The 20,558-nt window shown below is 38.9% G+C and overlaps 1 protein-coding gene across 1 annotated transcript in view; it reads right to left on the reverse strand.

The window, feature by feature from the left end:
• Nucleotides 1-2,067: 2,067 nt before the first annotated feature.
• LOC133227721 (uncharacterized) overlaps nt 2,068-20,558 on the reverse strand; it is a 33,908-nt gene continuing 15,417 nt past the window's right edge. The window contains exon 2 of the mRNA XM_061382561.1: nt 2,068-3,590. Coding sequence (XP_061238545.1) covers nt 2,380-3,411 — 1,032 coding nt within the window. The 5' untranslated portion in view covers nt 3,412-3,590 and the 3' untranslated portion in view covers nt 2,068-2,379. The remainder of the gene's footprint in view (nt 3,591-20,558) is intronic.

The following is a 20,558-nucleotide window of genomic DNA, read 5'->3' on the forward strand; positions in this document are numbered from 1 at the left end:
CTTTATATGATATCATGCTTAGGAAAGATACAAATTATCAATGTGATACTCTTCTGTGTTGGGCAGTACTCAAGGTAAAGAAGACCTTTATTACTTACTTTATTACTGTTGGTTTTAATCCATTTTGAGGATCTCAGATTCTGTATTTTCTTGTCAGTTTAGTAATTCATTTAAGAAAAAGGCTTTTACATTCCATTCAGTATCTTGGTTGTTTTAACGTGGAGAGTCTTTCAAAGTTTCTAACTCATCAAATTACCAGGACTGGGAAACAGGATGGTTTCTTTTGAAAATATCTAACTCTGCACTTACTTTTGTGTGTCACTTAGATTCATAGAGCCCTTTTGCCTAATAATGCAGCACCATGTGGGAAGGGCTATAAAAAAAAAAAAAAAAAAAAAACCCTTTTATTCAATAATATGGCTCTTGAGAACTTATTCTAAGGAAATAATTTAGTAGCAACAAAACACTTGGCACAAATCGTAATTTGATTTGGACAACCAAATACTGGAAACAACCTAAATGCCCATTGGGGAAATCATTTACTCTGCAACCAATAAAACACTCATTATGAAGACTGTGATAACACAGATGATGGTTCTGATGATAAATTTTAAAAGTGAACATAAAATTTGCTTATAGGCCAATCACAACTTCTAGAAAAACATGTGCACATAAGATTAAGATGGTACTGTGAAATGGAATTTTTCCTGCGATAGCAGTAAACAAGGATGTCACAGTCTTCATTGGGATTCCAGCCTCCTAAAGGTACATTTCTGAGCCCAGGAAGAACAATGCCGCTATCCAGCAGCTATCCAGCAGCCACCAGTTATCCCCCACGGTAAGTAGTAAGCGCTGAGGAGCTGGGTGTGGGAGTGAGCAGGATGTGAGAAAGCGCAAAGGCAGCCATCAGGCCACATCCGAATTTCTCATTTACAGTAAGGGGTGGTGGATGTGGCGGATGACTACCTCTTGTGTTTTTCACGTCCCTCCAGCTCCTCAAGCTGCCGTTAGCGTGAGGTGGTTGTTAATATAATCATACATAATGGCCTGCCTCGGGGAATCCTGCCCCCTTCCCTGACATTTTTAAAAATTTTATTTTTTAATTGAAGGATTATTGCTTTACAGAATTTTGTTGTTTTCTGTCAAACCTCAACATGAATCTATATAACTTCCTTTGTTCAGCTCAGTTCAGTTCAGTTCAGTTCAGTCGCTCAGTCGTGTCCGACTCTTTGAAACCCCATGAATCACAGATGCCAGGCCTCCCTGTCCATCACCAACTCCCGGAATTCACTCAGACTCAAGTCCATTAAGTCAGTGATGCCATCCAGCCATCTCATCCTCTGTCGTCCCCTTCTCCTACTGCCCCCAATCCCTCCCAGCATCAGAGTCAGCTCTTCACATGAGGTGGCCAAAGTACTGGAGTTTCAGCTTCAGCATCATTCCCTCCAAAGAAATCCCAGGGCTGATCTCCTTCAGAATGGACTGGTTGGATCTCCTTGCAGTCCAAGGGACTCTCGAGAGTCTTCTCCAACACCACAGTTCAAAAGCATCAATTCTTTGGTGCTCAGCCTTCTTCACAGTTCAACTCTCACATCCATACATGACCACAGGAAAAACCATAGCCTTGACTAGACGGACCTTTGTTGGCAAAGTAATGTCTCTGCTTTTGAATATGCTATCTAGGTTGGTCATAACTTTCCTTCCAAGGAGAGAGCGTCTTTTAATTTCATGGCTGCAGTCACCATCTGCAGTGATTTTGGAGCCCAAGAAAATAAAGTCTGACACTGTTTCCACTGTTTCCCCATCTATTTCCCATGAAGTGATGGGACCGATGCCATGATCTTCATTTTCTGAATGTTGAGCTTTAAGCCAACTTTTTCACTCTCCTCTTTCACTTTCATCAAGAGGCTTTTTAGTTCTTCTTCACTTTCTGCCATAAGGGTGGTGTCATCTGCATATCTGAGGTTATTGATATTTCTCCCGGCAATCTTGATTCCAGCTTGTGCTTCTTCCAACCCAGTGTTTCTCATGATGTACTCTGCATATAAGTTAAATAAACAGGGTGACAATATACAGCCTTGACTTACTCCTTTTCCTATTTGGAACCAGTCTGTTGTTTCATGCCCAGTTCTAACTGTTGCTTCCTGACCTGCATACAGATTTCTCAAAAGGCAGGTCAGGTGGTCTGGTATTCCCATCTCTTTCAGAATTTTCCACAGTTGATTATGATCCACACAGTCAAAGGCTTTGGCATAGTCAATAAAGCAGAAATAGATGTTTTTCTGGAACTCTCTTGCTTTTTCCATGATCCAGCGGATGTTGGCAATTTGACCTCTGGTTCCTCTGCCTTTTCTAAAACCAGCTTAAACATCAGGAAGTTCACAGTTCACGTATTGCTGAAGCCTGGCTTGGAGAATTTTGAGCATTACTAGTGTGTGAGATGAGTGCAATTGTGCGGTAGTTTGAGCATTCTTTGGCATTGCCTTTCTTTGGGATTGGAATGAAAACTGACCTTTTCCAGTCCTGTGGCCACTGCTGAGTTTTCCAAATGTGCTGGCATATTGAGTGCAGCACTTTCACAGCATCATCTTTCAGGATTTGAAATAGCTCAACTGGAATTGCATCACCTCCACTAGCTTTGTTCGTAGTGATGCTTTCTAAGGCCCACTTGACTTCACATTCCAGGATATCTGGCTCTAGGTTAGTGATCACACCATCGTGATTATCTGGGTCGTGAAGATCTCTTTTGTACAGTTCTTCTGTATATTCTTGCCACCTCTTCTTAATATCTTCTGCTTCTGTTAGGTCCATACCATTTCTATCCTTTATCAAGCCCATCTTTGCATGAAATGTTCCCTTGGTATCTCTAATTTTCTTGAAGAGATCTCTAATCTTTCCCATTTTGTTGTTTTCCTCTATTTCTTTGCATTGATTGCTGAAGAAGGCTTTCTTATCTCTTCTTGCTATTCTTTGGAACTCTGCATTCAGATGCTTATATTTTTCCTTTTCTCCTTTGCTTTTCGCTTCTCTTCTTTTCACAGCTATTTGTAAGGCCTCCCCAAACAGCCATTTTGCTTTTCTGCATTTCTTTTCCATGATGATGGTCTTGATCACTGTCTCCTGTACAATGTCACGAACCTCATTCCATATTTCATCAGGCACTCTATCTATCAGATCTAAACCCTTAAATCTATTTCTCACTTCCACTGTATAATCATAAGGGATTTGATTTAGGTCATACCTGAATGGTCTAGTGGTTTTCCCTACTTTCTTCAATTTAAGTCTGAATTTGGTAATAAGGAGTTCATGATCTGAGCCAGTCAGCTCCCGGTCTTGTTTTTGTTGACTGTATAAAGCTTCTCCATCTTTGGCTGCAAAGAACATAATCAATCTGATTTCGGTGTTGACCATCTGGTGATGTCCATGTGTAGAGTCTTCTCTTGTGTTGTTTGGAAGAGGGTGTTTGCTTTGACCAGTGCATTTTCTTGGCAAAACTATTAGTCTTTGCCCTGCTTCATTCTGTATTCCAAGGCCAAATTTGCCTGTTACTCCAGGTGTTTCTTCACTTCCTACTTTTGCATTCCAGTCCCCTATAATGAAAAGAACATCTTTTTTGGTTTTAGATCTAAAAGGGAACCCTGCCCCCCTCACCTGACATTTTTAAAAATTTTATTTATTTTTTAATTGAAGGATTATTGCTTTACAGAATTTTGTTGTTTTCTGTCAAACCTCAACATGAATCTAAATAACTTCCTTTGTTCAGCTCACAGGGAGATAATCTGACCCTGCCCATCTGTGAATGGCTGCCAGAATGAAAAGATTAACACATTCCTTCCCTGAGGTTGGCCATTCCAGGAGATATTTGCAAGATAATGGCCTTCACTTCCTAAGATCCTCCCTCTCTCTGTTCTACAAAGGAACCTGGCATTCAGGCCCCAACACAATGGTTATTTTGAGACATTAGTCTGCCATCTTCTCAGTCAGCTGGCTTTCCAAATGCGGTTATCTCAACGCCTTGCCTCAACACCTTGTCTCTTGGATTCACTGGCCTGTCATGTGGCAAGCAAAGGGAACTTGGACTAGTAACAGAATGAAAGTAGAGGAAACGAAAACACGTTTACTCTTAGCTATTCACTGTGCTGTTTAATCGGCCTTTAGTCTTTCTCGTCAGCTCAAGCTAGGATGTGGGTCTGAGTTTAAGTCCTTGTTTGGCCACTTAGAAAGTGACCCTGGGCAAGATACTTGTATTCTTTAAGCCTCCATTTCTTCATTTGTAAAACAGGGATATTAATGTACACCCCACTTGTCTTGCAAGTGTTTTGCAAGGCCTCTAACCTAAACATAGTTAAGTCACTATTATCTTTATGTTGGTAAACTATTCTGAGATATGATAACAAAAATGTTTGGTATAATTCCACTGGGATATTCCAAGTTCAAAAGATGGAATTAAAAGGCCTTATCCTTAAAAAGTGACTTCCTTCCTACTTTTGCATCCCCATTCATCACCACCAAGCCCTCATGAAATGGCAAGTTTTGCATGGTTAAAAATAAATCTTTTTGAGTATTTGACATCCACATATTCAAACCATATTTTGAAAAACTTGCTATATTTGTCCTGTCCCTATAGAAATCAGGGAGATATTATAGAAGAGAGAGAGGACTGCACATTTTTTTCAGCAAGTATTGCATCTTTTACAGAATGTCCCAACATCAATTCCTGTGAGAGAGATTAGTAGCCAAGGATTAATGGCTATAAAGAGTACTAAGATGTGGATGAATGGGGCAGTCAAAATGGAGCTCCTTGTGTGAGAACAAATGGATGCTCTAAATAAAAAGATAGGAGGTTGTGAAAAATTGGTGGGTGTAAAAATTGTTGCAATGGATTCTGGGGGAAACTTTGTCAATAGTTATCAGACTTTTACCAATTGACCCAGCAATTCCATTTCTTTCTTCAGAAATATTCATGTAGATAAACATATAATAAGTTGTTCATTGCAGTAATAACAACAAAAAGAAAAAAAAATCAGAAACAACCTAAATGGTAGTACATATAGGTCATCAAAATACTATACCACCATTAAAAATGTTAATGTAGGCATACATTTTTGGTGAATTTGGCTTAGGTCTTCAGCAACTGACTTTTTAACATTGCTCACAGAATTGGACTTCGCTGCTTAAGTCTCTGACCTCACATGGCCAACACAAGGTTTGTCTAGCAGGGGCAATGCCTTATACCATATATCACTGAGTAGGACACAAATTCTCTACGGACAAGCAAATCCCAAAGAGAAGAGAGGGAGGGACTGAAACACTGTGGGGTCAACTCCTTCTCATGATCTCTCCAATAAGAGAAGATGGACAGTTGCTGGAAAAATTTCTCTAGTGAACATCTCATCACAATAGCCCTTTGCCTGAGTCTCTAGTGTTGCACTCATTTCATGCCCTCTCAAGTATAATATTTATTTCATCTACTTTCTGCAACAGTTAGCACAGTGGCTGATACAAGAAAAATAAAAGGCTCAGTAACAGCTGGGTGAGTTAACTAATAGCACCACTGAAAATGAGAATAGCAGACCTCATAGAGTGAGCCAAGTATTGACATCATCCTGAAAGCTGATTTAGTATATGAAGATAGCAGTTATTTAGAATGTAAGGAATGCGGGTTATGGTCAGTAAGAAAATATCTTTGTATTGTCTTTGTTGTTGTTGTTTAGTTGCTAAGCATGTCCTACTCTTTTGCAACCCCTTGGACTGTAGCCCTCCAGGCTCCTCTGTTCATGAGATTTCCCAGGCAAGAATACTAGAGTGGGTTTCCATTTCATCTAGGGGATTTTCCCAACCCAGAGACCAAGCCTGAATCTCCTGCATTGGCAGGTGGATTCTTTACCACTGAACCACGAGGGAAGCCCTTTGTATTATCTTACCCAACCACATTATCGGTTCCACATGTCACTGAGGCTTTTTTCTTTTTCTTTCTTCTGTTTTTCGCTGTTGTATGCAATCTTTCTGTTCTTCAGACTGTGTAATTCTTGTTCAGCTAACTTCAAGTTCATTCATTCTATTTGGTCATCTCCAATCTACTGTTAAGTCCAGTCAGTGAATTTAAAAATTTTAGACATGTTGTTTTCTAGTTCTAGAACACCCATACTTTCTTGTAGTTTCCATTTCTCTGTGGAGATTTCCTATTTGTTTGTTAATTATGATCATGTTTTCCTCTACAGTATTGAAAATAATTATAATAGCTAACCTAAAATCTTTGTCTCAGTTTCCAACACCTGAGTTATTTTGGAAACAGTCTCTATTACACTGCCTTTTTTTAAAAAAGTATAGATCATATATTCTGGTTTATTCATATGTACAATAATTTTTTGGTGCTACCTGAACATTTTGAACTGTTCATTGTGAAAAATAAGTTCAACTGGATTCCTTGAGGGGTATGGAATATTTTTTTCTATTAGGCAGGCAACTCAATCAAACTCACACTCCAAACTCACTGCTTCATAATGGGCAGCAGCATAAATCTTTGTTCAATTGTTTGAACCTTAGTCATATGCTTGACATCTGCCATTCACACAGTAGTTCATGAGTAGCTAGAGATGTGGGGACATTATATACAGAATTTGGGACTCCATTTCTCTGGATTTCTGCTTTTCTAGAATTTTTCCTTCTAGTTGTTATGGTTGCCCTAAACTTTGCCTTCTGATTCTTCAGGTCAGTAAGATTTTAGATTTCCTATCTAAGTTTTAGCCTTGTTTGAAGCAAAAAGTTGACAAAAATGGGAACATTTTTTATCTCGGTGCTATTCCCTTCCTCCAAGTATAGATGACACTCCTCCCCACCCGGATGTCTACCTGCTTTGGGTTGCTCTCCAGAGTCCAGAATTTATGGTTGTAAATAAATTCTTCAACTCTTGAAGAACTGAGTTGAAAGGACTACTTCTCCATAATTGGAAGTTTGAATCCTCCTAGATATAACTGGACTTTAAATAGTGTTCTTCTTTGGAAAGGACTTATAGCTACTTCATGTGTACCTTCTTAGTTTCTGTTTTTCTCAGCCATAAACTTATTTCCTAGTTTCTTAGTCAGGTATCTTTCTGCTTGAAGGTTCAGTGATTGTTATCAAATGTCCTCTGTATCGTTAAATATAATTCCCTTCACTTTGTATTTATAAAAAGGAATATGTATTTTTGTTTATTAGAGAAGACAGTATGCATGCATGTGTGCATGCTAAGTTGCTTCAGTCATGTCTGACTCTTTGCAACCCTATGGACTGCAGCCCGCCAGGCTCCTCTGTCCATGGGATTCTCCAGGCAAGAATACTAGAATGGGTTGCCCAACCAGGAATTGAACTGGAAGATGTCTCTTATATAAGTCTCCTGCACTGGCAAGCAGGTTCCTAAAGACAGTATGCTGCTGCTAAGTTGCTTCAGTCGTGTCCAACTCTGTGCGACCCCATAGACGGCAGCCCACCAGGCTCCCCTGTCCCTGGGATTCTCCAGGCAAGAGTACTGGAGTGGGGTGCCATTGCCTTCTCCAAAGACAGTATAGTATAATTTAAAAAAGTACTTGGTCTTCTCAGCCAGGGAATAAAGGTTAGCATCTCAGGTTCTCACTTATTAACTGAAGGACCTTGACAAACTCATTTATTCTGGACAAGTAACAGTTTTCTAATTTGTAGGACAAAGTTCAGTTCAGTTCAGTTCAGTTCATTCGCTCAGTTGTGTCTGACTCTTTGTGACCCCATGAACCACAGAACGTCAGGCCTCCCTGTCCATCACCAACTCCCGGAGCCTACCCAAACTCATGTTCATTGAGTCGGTGATGCCATCCAACCATCTCATCCTCTGTCGTCCCCTTCTCCTCCTGCCCTCAATCTTTCCCAGCATCAGGGTCTTTTCAAATGAGTCAGCTCTTCTCATCAGGTGGCCAAGTATTGGAGCTTCAGCTTCAACATCAGTCCTTCCAATGAATACCCAGGACTGATCTCCTTTAGGATGGACTGGGTGGATCTCCTTGCAGTCCAAAGGACTCTCAAGAGTCTTCTCCAACACCACAGTTCAAAAGCATCAATTCTTTGGTGCTCAGCTTTCTTTATAGTCTAAATCTCACATCCATACATGACTACTGGAAAAACCATAGCCTTGACTAGATGGACCTTTGTTGGCAAAGTAATGTCTCTGCTTTTCAATATGCTGTCTAGGTTGGTCATAACTTTCCTTCCAAGAAATAAGTATCTTTTAATTTTATGGCTGCAGTCACCATCTGCAGTGATTTTGGAGCCCCCACAAAAAGTTAATAGCATCTATTTTAGGATAAGAGATAGCTTACATAGATTGGCCTGGTGTCTGACACAAAACAGGTGCTCAGAAAATAGTAGCAATGGCATTTTTAAAGATAGGCTTCATTTTTAGAGTACTTTTAGGCTCATAGGAAAACTGAGCTCAATGTACAGAGCTTCCATATAACTCCTTACCACTTCCCATGCACAACCTACCCCATCATCCATAGGCCCCATCACTCTAGGGTACATTTTTTACAATTGATGAACCTACGTTGACAAATCATTGTATCACTGTCACCCAAAGTTCAAAATATACCTTAGGGTTCACTGTTGGTGCCATACATTCTGTGGGTTTGGACGAATTTCTAATGATATGTATCCACCATTGTGATGTTATACAGAATAGTTTCACTGCCCTAAAGAGCCTCTGTGTCTCCAAACCTGTGGCAACCAATAATCTTTTTTTTTGTCTCCATAGTTTAACCTTTTCTAGAATTTCGTATAGTTGGAATCATATAATACGTAATCTTGAAAGATGGTTTCTTTCACTTAGTAATATATATTCAAGTTTTTTTCATATCTTTTCATGGTTTGATAGTGCATTTTTCTTTAGTACTTTCTACTTTCTGAGTGTACCATAGTTTGTTTATCCATTCACCTACTGAGGGAAACATTGATCATTTTCAGGTTTTGACAAATGTGAATAAAGCTGCTATAAACATCTGTGTGCAGGTTTTTATGTGGACATAAGTTTTCAATTTATTTGAATAAATACCAACAAACAAGATTGTTGGATCATATGATAAGGGTATATTTAGTTCTGTAAGGAACTGCCAAACTGCCTTTCAAAATAGCTGTATAGTTTTGTACTTCCATTAGCAATGAGAAAGTTCGTGTAACTCCACGTCCTCACCAGCATTTGGTTTTGTCACTTTGAGTATTATATTTTATGTAATTTTCCCTAGTTTTTCCTTGTTCAAGGAAGATAACAGAGAAAGAATATATAATGCTATCTTTTATTTGTAGTCCATCAATTAATGAGATGTTCTCATCACAGCTGATATTACTAACTCTGATCCTGTTCTCCCACTACCAGCACCACCCCTGCTGATGATGTATACAGGAAAGAAAGGAAGTTTTCCTATGTCTCAGGCTTGCATTGGTTGTGTCATTCTTAGGCTCCCTGTAAGTGAAGCATGACTTTTGCTTCGATTAAATGAAATATTGCTCTGCGTTATTACCAAACTATTTGAAGTGTCATATCTCCTGAATTAAATCATAAGCTCTTGTAGAGCAAAACTTGTATTTATGGATGCTAGTGTCACACCATAGCACATATCATATGTCCTTACGTATTGTTACATGAATTGATTCTTTCTAAATTAAAGGTAACTCCCACAGTAGTTCATATACATCATTAATTCCTCATCTGACACCCAGACCCTCATCTGTGGGAAGTGAATTGAATCAGCATAGGAGTTAGAGATGGATGACCATGTACCACAGTTATGGTTGTTGGAGAGTCTCCTATGTCATCAGTTGCCTCCCAGGCCTTCTCTTCTTGTGGACAATATGTGGCACAAGAGAAAATTCAGCAGATAAATTTGCTCAACGCACAAATTCTTTGTCACCTCTTACAGTTCACAAATGAAAGAACATCCAATGCCTTGTAAATTGTCTGATATATAAAAGGCACTAAATAAATGTTTGTTGAAAAAATACATAAATGAATGAATGAGTTCTTACCTTTAGATAATTTAACAGGCACAGTAGTGGACCTCCGCAAATGCTCAAACTCAAATTCTTGGTATTTGTCTGTTGCATGAAATGGCAAGAGAGAATTTCCTGATGTAATGAAGGGTATGGACCTCGAGATTGTGAGATTATTCTGGATTACCTATGTGGGCCCAGTCTAATCACATGAGATCTTAAAGGCAGAAAACATGGCCTGGCTAAGTTATAAAAGGATGAGATAGAGGGGAAAAGAGAAGAGAGTCAAAGTGAGAGAATGAGTTTACCCACCATTGCTGGCTTTGAAGATGGAGGAAGGGAGCCACAAACCTAGGAAAGTGAATAGCCTTGAGAAACTGGAAAAAGCGCTGAGTTGATGGCAAGTAAAAAATCAGGAACCTTAGCTAAAGCACAAGGAGCTGAATTCTATCAACAGCTCGAATGAGCAGGGAAGTGGATCTTCCCCTAGAACCTTCAGAAAGGAATGCAGCCCTGTGACACCTTGATTTTAGCCAGGAGAGACCTGTCAGACTTCTGACCTACAAGACTATAAGATAATACATTTATGATCATTTATTACTGCATCAATGGAAAGTTAACACAGAAAGACTTAAGCGAGAGTGAGTGAGCTCTTCCCTGAAAATTTTGCAGGTGTCTGGGCCTACGCCAGACAAACTTCTCAGAAGATTAGCTGATTGTGCAGCCAACTATTATGTCTAGTTCTCCAGCTTCACTTTCTTAGGCTCACTGTATGTCCAGTATATCCACAGGAAAGTCAAACCTGGATGCTGAGTAGCTGGGAAGAAAAGATGGATTGGAAATGAGTTGTGCTCCAAGCAAGAAGACAAGAGGTAGGATCCCGGCTTCTTTCTCATGTCTAAGGCTGCAATCTTATGAATGTTTTCCCTTTGCAGCTGTTGGTGACAGTCCAGTAACGTGATGGGACCTGGTTATTACAGTAATAATGGCTCTGGCGTCCAAGGACTCCAATGTCCCATAGGACTCATTGAACAAAACTGGCTGGAAATGAGCTTAAATGGGGAATTTCCTGAACATATTCCCCACTGTTACAAAGCTGCGTTGGCTTCCTCACCTACAATTATGCCAAGCAGTCACACTACACAGTCTCTAGGGACACGATATTACTAATTGCTTTCAATATAAGCAGTTTCTTAATAGACATTTATACTAAATGCAAAAGAGATGATGGCTTTTTCACCAGAAGTGGAATTGGCTACCCAACTGGAAAAGAAGACAGGAAGAGGGTAACATAGGAGACTCTCCACCAATCATAACTGTGGTGTGTGTGTTCTGGCCACAGTTGGTATTGCTAACTCTGATCCTCGTCTCCCACCTCAAGAAGACAAGGAAAGGATCATCTCCAAGAAATGGACAGTAATCCCCACTAAGTGTATCGGCACCTGACTCTTCATTGTACATTTCTTTATTTTACTTCTCAGCACTGACAGGGCCTTTATTTCAGAATGTCAATTTGATGAGTGTTAAGTCATGTCTCTGAGAATTTGATCTAAGGATAATTTGTTCTTTGGACAAAGAAGACATAGTTTGGAGCCTGGGGTCATGTGGTTGACCTAACTAGGTAAGAATAGTTAGTAACGGCAGTGAGGTATGACTCAAATTCTGTCAAATGGCCAGAGTATTGACCAGAAACAAGTGTTCTCTGGCTCATCTCACAACTTGAAAATTTCTTCAAAAATTTTAAATGTAGATATTTAGTTCCTGAGCCATCAAGGCACAATTATTATTAATATTAGCTAAATTCCTTGGTGACTTTTACACATTATTATGGGCTCCCTTGTAGCTCAGTCTGTAAAGAATCTGCCTGCAATGCAGGAGACCCAGGTTCAATTCCTGGGTCAGGAAGATCCCCTGGAGAAGGAAATGACAATCCACTCCAGTATTCTTGCCTGGAGAATCCCACGGATAGAGGAGCCTGGCAGGCTACAGTCCATGGGGTCACAAGAGTCAGACACAACTTAGCAACTAAACCACCACCACATATTATTATAACTGACAGAGGATCTAAGCCAGCAAACTGGGCCACATATGATTGTTTGACAGTCTCCACACTGCTAAAATACTTGTTTCATAAATATAGTAGAATTTATTTGCAGTTTTGACCCAGATAGAAGTCTAGAGCTCTTCCCAGAATAAATCTGTGTTTTCCAGTTTGCTACTATACAGAGGGTTTTAAATTCACTTGGCAATTTAGACCTATTTATATGTGACCAGTGAGTCTATTTCACTTCTCCATACCATAAGCATTAATATACCTACCAACTCTAAAATACCTGTGCTTAATTTGACAAGGAAGTACCCCAAGGTAGGATATCATTATGTTAATGCTTAGATAGTTATAATTATTGGTAGATAATAATGATCTGTCTTCTCTGTTTGAAAGACAAGAGTTAAAACGGGCCTATCCAAGTTTTGGATTTAATGTGGAAATAGATGAGAAAGAGGACTCCAAGGTGGCTTTCAGTGTCTACATTGGGTAGTAAATGGTTATGTTAGTGAAGACCGGAAATTAAAAGAGGATTACTGGTATGTAAGGGAAGATAATGAACTCACATTTTAACATGCTGAGCTTGAGGATGGGAGATATCCAAGGCAATTTGCCCAATAAGCAGTTGGAATCAAAGGTCTGGAGCTTAAGAGAGAAGCATAGCCTAGAGGTGGGAGGATTGTAAAATGGTATAGATGCTCTGGAAAATAGTTTGGCAGTTTCTTAAACTAAACATGTACTTACCATACAACTCAGGAATTAAAGCATTTATCCCAGGGTTGGGGGGAAACATGTTTACACAAGAACTTGTAATTGAATATTTTTAGAAGCTTTATTCATTAAAAACTGGAAGCAATCCAATGTCCTTTAATGAGTATGGTTAACCACATTTGGTATATCCATTCAATATATACCATGGACTATTTACTCAGCCATTAAAAAAAAAAGAATGAAATTTTGCCATTTGTAACAATATGGACGGACTTGGAGGGTATTACACTTAGTGAAACAAGTCAGATAAAGACAAATGTTATATCTTATTATTATATATATTATATAAGATATATTATATCTTATTATTTATATGTGAAATCTAAAAACAAGTGAATGGATACAATAAAACAGAAACAGAAGCAGCTTCATTTGTAATAGCCCCTTAACAGGAAGCAAACCAAATGTCCATCAATAAGTGAATGCATAAACAAATTGTTGTTATGCATAAAATGAAAGGTGGCTCAGAGGTTAAAGCATCTGCCTGCAATGCGGGAGACCTGGGTTCAATTCCTGGGTCAGAAAGATCCCCTAGAGAAGGAAATGGCAACCCACTCCAGTATTCTTGCCTGGACAATCCCATGGACGGAGGAGCCTGGTAGGCTACAGTCCATGGGATCACAAAGAGTCGAACACGACTGAGTGACTTCACTTCACTTCATAAAATGAAATGCTACTCAGCAATAAAAATAATTAAATTATTGATAGACACAGCAAGGATGGATCTAAAAACAATAATGTGAAATGAATAAAGTTAGATGAGAAAGAATATATACTGTATGGTTGCATTAACATGAAACTCTAGAAAATGAAAACTAATCTATAGTGAGAAAAAGCAAAACAATTGTTGTCTAGGTGGGGATGGGGGTGAGAGTTACAGAATTTTTGAGGTGGAAGGATGGATTAAAAAGGTAGCCTAAGAAACTTTGGGATGATGGGTTTGCTTATGATCTTATTTGTGATGGGGTTTCATGGCTGTATACATATGTGAAAATTCACCAAATTGCAGACTTTAAAACATTCTGTTTGCCATATATCTATTCTTCACCAAAGCTGTTGGAAGGAAGGGAGGAGTGGAGGAAATTCCCAATCTTAAAGATCTTAGAGTCTTGATTTAGAATTGTTGAAGGACATTGAGACTTGGTGCATACAAAGAATATAGGGAGAGGAGTCCACAAAGAGCACTAGAAGCTCAGCAACTTTAATCTTTTAAGGAAAGGACTTATGGCACCTTCCTAACGTGTGGCATCACCACCACTGGTGGCTATCCTTCGCCTCTGAATACTCTTTTCCAAGCCACTTGCCTAATCTAAGCCTTCCCTTTATACCTTATGAGAGATTCCAAACTAGTTTCTTTACCTCCAGTTTCTCCTCCTTCTAATAGATCCTGTATTCCATGACAAGATAAGTTTTTTTTCTTAAATTGAATTTGCAGTATATTACTTGTACAGTGACAGATTTTTAACATTTTCCTACTATCTACAGGCAAAAGACTTTGACCCCTTAGGTGGGGCAACAGAGCTCTCCCTAAGCAGACCTCAAGCTGACTTTGTGGCAATAATTCCTCTGCAGTACTTGTCTACTCACTGGCCCTGTGCTTCTTGCTTACATCTGCTCTGTCACAGTTTCTAGGGAAATGTCCTTTCTTCATCTTGGTTACTCAACTGCATTCAACCTCCAAAGCCATATTCTTACCCTGTCTCCTACAAAGCTTTCCCTGACTACGTCAGCCCACTGTGATTTTTACCTATTCTGAACTTCAGGATATTCTTTTGACTATTTTTTAAAATTTATTTTTAATTGGAGGATAATTGCTTTGCAATATTGTGTTGGTTTCTGCCATATATCAACATGGATCAGCCATAGGTATGTCCCCTCCTTTTGACTCTGTAATTCATATTTACTCACAGATGATCTTATGATGGGCTTCCCAGGTGGAGCTACTGGTAAAGAACCCACGTGGCAGTGCAGGTAGATGTAACAGATGTGGGTTTGATCCTTGGGTTGGAAAGATCCCCTGGAGAAGAAAATGGCAACCCACTCCAGTATTTTTGCCTGGAGAATCCCATGGACTGACAACCTGGTGGGCTACAGTTCATGGAGTCTCAAGAGTCGGTCACGACGTATTAACTAAACCACCACCAAGTTTTGTGATAGGAGAAGCTTTAGTGAACAGAACAGGGGTAACAATCCAAATCCTTTCTGGGATTTGTAGAAAGACACTTATGAGATTCGAGTGAACTTATATATATGATGATATTTGCTTGTTTTTTCCTCCTCAGCTGTCTGCCCTGAAAAAATGTTTTCTTACAAATGGAAAATTCCCATTAAGTTCAAAGGATGTTTCCAAGTTTAAATTAATCACAAGTCTAATTTTGACTTAGAAATGTACTCATGAAACTTGATAATTAGAGCCCAATTCCCGAAAACGCCCATTCCTTAGAAAACAAGCAGTGAAAAGCAAAGGGGCCCAAGGGCAGAGGGGTAAAGAATTAAAAGTCATCAGTTTTCATAGGAAACACCTTGCTTAACCTAACCTTCAAAACTTTTATTACTATATTAGTCACTACAACTGCTTTCTGATTGCTATGGTAATAGGTTATTTGAAACAAGCCTTCCTTAAGAATTGTCACACCAATTTAAACAAGATGAAGAGACAGAGGAATACCCAGCAGATAAAGGAACAGGATAAATGCCCACCAAACCAAACAAAAGAGGAAGAGATAGGGAATCTACCTGATAAAGAATTCCAAATAATGATAGTGAAACTGATCCAAAATCTTGAAATTAAAATGGAATCACAGATAAATAGCCTGGAGACAAGGATTGAGAAGATGCAAGAAAGGTTTAACAAGGACCTAGAAGAAATAAAAAAGAGTCAATATATAATGAATAATGCAATAAATGAAATTAAAAACACTCTGGAGCCAACGAATAGTAGAATAACAGAGGCAGAAGATAGGATTAGTGAATTAGAAGATAGAATGGTAGAAATAAATGAATCAGAGAGGATAAAAGAAAAACGAATTAAAAGAAATGAGGACAATCTCAGAGACCTCCAGGACAATATTAAACGCTACAACATTCGAATCATAGGGGTTCCAGAAGAAGAAGACAAAAAGAAAGACCATGAGAAAATACTTGAGGAGATAATAGTTGAAAACTTCCCTAAAATGGGGAAGGAAATAATCACCCAAGTCCAAGAAACCCAGAGAGTCCCAAACAGGATAAACCCAAGGCGAAACACCCCAAGACACATATTAATCAAATTAACAAAGATCAAACACAAAGAACAAATATTAAAAGCAGCAAGGGAAAAACAACAAGTAACACACAAGGGAATTCCCATAAGGATAACAGCTGATCTTTCAATAGAAACTCTTCAAGCCAGGAGGGAATGGCAAGACATACTTAAAATGATGAAAGAAAATAACCTACAGCCCAGATTATTGTACCCAGCAAGGATCTCATTCAAGCATGAAGGAGAAATCAAAAGCTTTTCAGACAAGCAAAAGCTGAGAGAATTCTGCACCACCAAACCAGCTCTCCAACAAATACTAAAGGATATTCTCTAGACAGGAAACACAAAAATGGTGTATAAACTCGAACCCAAAACAATAAAGTAAATGGCAACGGGATCATACTTATCAGTAATTACCTTAAACGTAAATGGGTTGAATGCCCCAACCAAAAGACAAAGACTGGCTGAATGGATACAAAAACAAGACCCCTACATATGTTGTCTACAAGAGACCCACCTCAAAACAGGGGACACATACAGACTGAAAGTGAAGGGCTGGAAAAAGATTTTCCATGCAAATTGGGACCAAAAGAAAGCAGGAGTCACAATACTCATATCAGATAAATTAGACTTTAAAACAAAGGCTGTGAAAAGAGACAAAGAAGGTCACTACATAATGATCAAAGGATCAATCCAAGAAGAAGATATAACAATTATAAATATATATCCACCCAACATGGGAGCACCGCAGTATGTAAGACAAATCCTAACAAGTATGAAAGGAGAAATTAACAATAACACAATAATAGTGGGAGACTTTAATACCCCACTCACACTTATGGATAGATCAACTAAACAGAAAATTAACAAGGAAAAAAAAAACAAAAACAAAAACATGTATCTATAAAGCTCACTAAAGCAAAGCACAGTAAAATGAGGTATGGCAATAAAAGGCGTTAAATTTATCAAATAAAAAAAATAATAAAGTGCTGAAAAATTAAAGCTGTCAATTCTGTAATAGATATTCATTGAAAGTATCTATTGAAATGGGGGTGAAAACACCTTCAGAGAAATGAAAGCTAAGGAAGCATGCACGAGCTATAAAAAATGATAAAGTCCTTTATGAATGATGATAATATCAAAACAAAACTGGGAAATACAGGAAGGAGTAAAGAGCACTACGAACAGTCAATACATGGATAAACATTAGAAACTATTCTCTTTTCTTAATTTCTTCATGGTAAACTATCAACATTATATTGTGAAATTTTTCAGAAAAAAAAAAAGAATATGGTATGACATAGTTCTGTCTTAGATATTATGCAAGTGGGATGAATACTGAAAATAACTAAAGTACCTCATGGTACATATTTTCAAAAAAAAAAGAAGACCGTGGTGAGAATTTTTCTCTCTCTCTCTGACAGGGGGAGAGGTGAGACAGTAGAGGGGAGAAGTACTTTGTGGGATTAAGGAATATAAATAGTATAAATAATATATGATATATGCACTATTATTATACCCATTTCATAAAAAATAAATAAATAAAATAAAATGAGAAATGAAAAAAAAAAAAGAATTGTCACACCATAGTCTCAGTGAGAACCCCCAACATTTTTCTTGTTATTGGCATTTGTGGAAACATCCACAGTTCCAAGAAGACAAGGAGACCTCTGAACTTTCTAAATGAGGACTTCAAACTTTCTGGTCTGAATAGGAAGCTGTTTGGGAAGATTATCTATCAACCACCAACACAGAGGAACTGAACCCCAAGCTAAGAGTTAAAAGTTTAAGTAGAAGTGAGTCAGGCAAAGATGAATACAGAGTGGGGAGAGAATCCAAAGAAAGAATAGCACAGCTGCAACTCCGGAAGTGGTGAGTAGTGACAGTACCTACCAAAGCTAAGGAGAGTTCGGAGCATCTGAGCAGTGACTGCTAAGGCTGGATAAGGAAGCAGGGTCTCCCACATTGTAGGCAGACGCTTTACCGGCTGAGCCATTGCTGAACCTTATCCTAAATGCACTAGGGAGCAGCTAAAGAGTCTTGTAGCCAGTTGTTCAACAAATATTGACTGAGAGCCTTTTACGTACAGGCATCCTCCTAAACACTGAGGATATAACAATGAATAGGATGCATAAAGTTCCAGATTCCTGACATTCCAGAGAGGGAGAGGAAGACAATAAATAAGGAAACATATAATTGAACAAGGTGATTTCAGACAATGGTTTCTATTGTCCAAGGCTATGGCCAGAGAGAAAGTAAAGGAAGGAAAGGTACTTCACTTTGGATAGTCTCTCTGAGAAGGGAACCACATTTGAACTGAGACCCAAAGGATACCAAGAATGTGCAAAGATGTGGGAAACACGTTTAGAGCGAATAATAAGGGTAAATACCCTGAGGTGGGAGCTAGCTTGGTCTCTGCTCAACAAACAAAAAAGTCAGTGTGCCTTTAGTGTAGTCAGTTAGGAAGGAAAAAGTGGTATATGCTGAGGCTAGAATTATAAAGAGTCCTTTATAGGTCATGATAAGAAAATTAGATTTTATTCCAAGGGCATCTGAAACCATTAGAGGTTTTAAGCTAGGATGGATGGGATATTTGATTTATATTTTTAAAAGATAATTATGGAGAATTAATAATGAAGAGGCAGGTGTAAAATAAATTAGGGTCTATTTTTAGAATTATAGTAGTGGAAATAAATGAAAGTGGAACAAATTTAAGACTTATTTTAGAGGTAAAGTTAATACAATTGATTTATAAATCATTAATAGGAGTAGGGAAAAGGAAGAAATTGATAATGATTCCTAGGTTTATGCCTGAGAAACTGAATAAATGGGAGCTATGAATTGAGATACGGAAGTTGGGAAAGAGAATAGGGATCACAAGCTTTGTTTTGCTACATTAATATTGAAAGCCTATAAATATTCAAGTGGAGATTTTAAGCAAGCAGGTGCTTGCCCATGAGCTGAGTTTAGATAAAAGGTAAGGGACAAAGGCAATAACTTGAGGCTCATTGGTGTATGCAAGGCATTTAAAGGCATAAGAGTAGATGAGGTACTTACTCTGAATAGATGAAGATAAAGAAGTGATGAAAGCCTGGAACTCTGGGATGCATTTAGATGGTTATCAGAGGAATAGAAACTGGCAAAGGAGATTGAGACTGTGCAGGCAATGGAGTGGAGCATAAAATTGGGAAAGTGTAGCAACATAGATATAATGGTCATCTAAATTCACCCATTCCAGTCCATTTTAGTTCGCTGATATTCCAGATGTTCAAGCTGGTTTTAGAAAAGGCAGAGGAACCAGAGATCAAATTGCCAACATCCGCTGGATCATGGAAAAAGCAAGAGAGTTCTGGAAAAACATCTATTTCTGCTTTATTGACTATGCCAAAGCCTTTGACTGTGTGGATCACAATAAACTGTGGAAAATTCTGAAAGAGATGGGAATACCAGACCACCTGACCTGTCTCTTTGAGAAACCTATATGCAGGTCAGGAGGCAACAGTTAGAACTGGACATGGAACAACAGACTGGTTCCAAATAGGAAAAGGAGTATGTCAAGGCTGTATATTGTCACCCTGCTTATTTAACTTATATGCAGAGTACATCATGAGAAATGCTGGGCTGGAAGAAGCACAAACTGGAATCAAGATTGCCAGAAGAAATGTCAATAACCTCAGATATGCAGATGACACCACCCTTATGGCAGAAAGTGAAGAGGAACTAAAGAGCCTCTTGATGAAAGTGAAAGTGGAGAGTGAAAAAGTTGGCTTAAAGCTCAACATTCAGAAAACGAAGATCATGGCATCCGGTCCCATCCCTTCAGGGCAAATAGATGGGGAAACAGTGGAAACAGTGTCAGACTTTATTTTGGGGGGCTCCAAAATCACTACAGATGGTGATTGCAGCCGTGAAATTAAAAGACACTTGCTCCTTGGAAGGAAAGTTATGACCAACCTAGATAACATATTCAAAAGCAGAGACATTACTTTGCCAACAAACGTCCGTCTAATCAAGGCTATGGTTTTTCCAGTAGTCATGTATGGATGTGAGAGTTGGACTGTGAAGAAAGCTGAGCGTCGAAGAATTGATACTTCTGAACTGGTTGTGTTGGAGAAGACTCTTGAGAGTCCCTTGGACTGTGAGGAGATCCAACCAGTCCATTCTAAAGGAGATCAGTCCTATGTATTCTTTGGAAGGAATGATGCTAAAGCTGAAACTCCAGTACTTTGGCCACCTCATGTGAAGAGTTGACTCATTGGAAAAGACCCTGATGCTGGGAGGGATTGGGGGCAGGAGGAGAAGGGGACGACAGAGGATGAGATGGCTGGATGGCATCACCAACTTGATGGACGTGAGTTTGAGTGAACTCTGGGAGTTGGTGATGGACAGGGAGGCCTGACATGCTGCAATTCATGGAGTCGCAAAGAGTCGGACACAACTGAGCAACTGAACTGAACTGAGCATCAGTTCAGGCTGTGGTCAACCCCTGAGCTGATGAGTAACGTAAGG

The sequence above is a fragment of the Bos javanicus genome, chromosome 16 (genome assembly GCF_032452875.1).
Source record: "Bos javanicus breed banteng chromosome 16, ARS-OSU_banteng_1.0, whole genome shotgun sequence".
NCBI classification, from domain to species: Eukaryota; Metazoa; Chordata; class Mammalia; order Artiodactyla; family Bovidae; genus Bos; species Bos javanicus.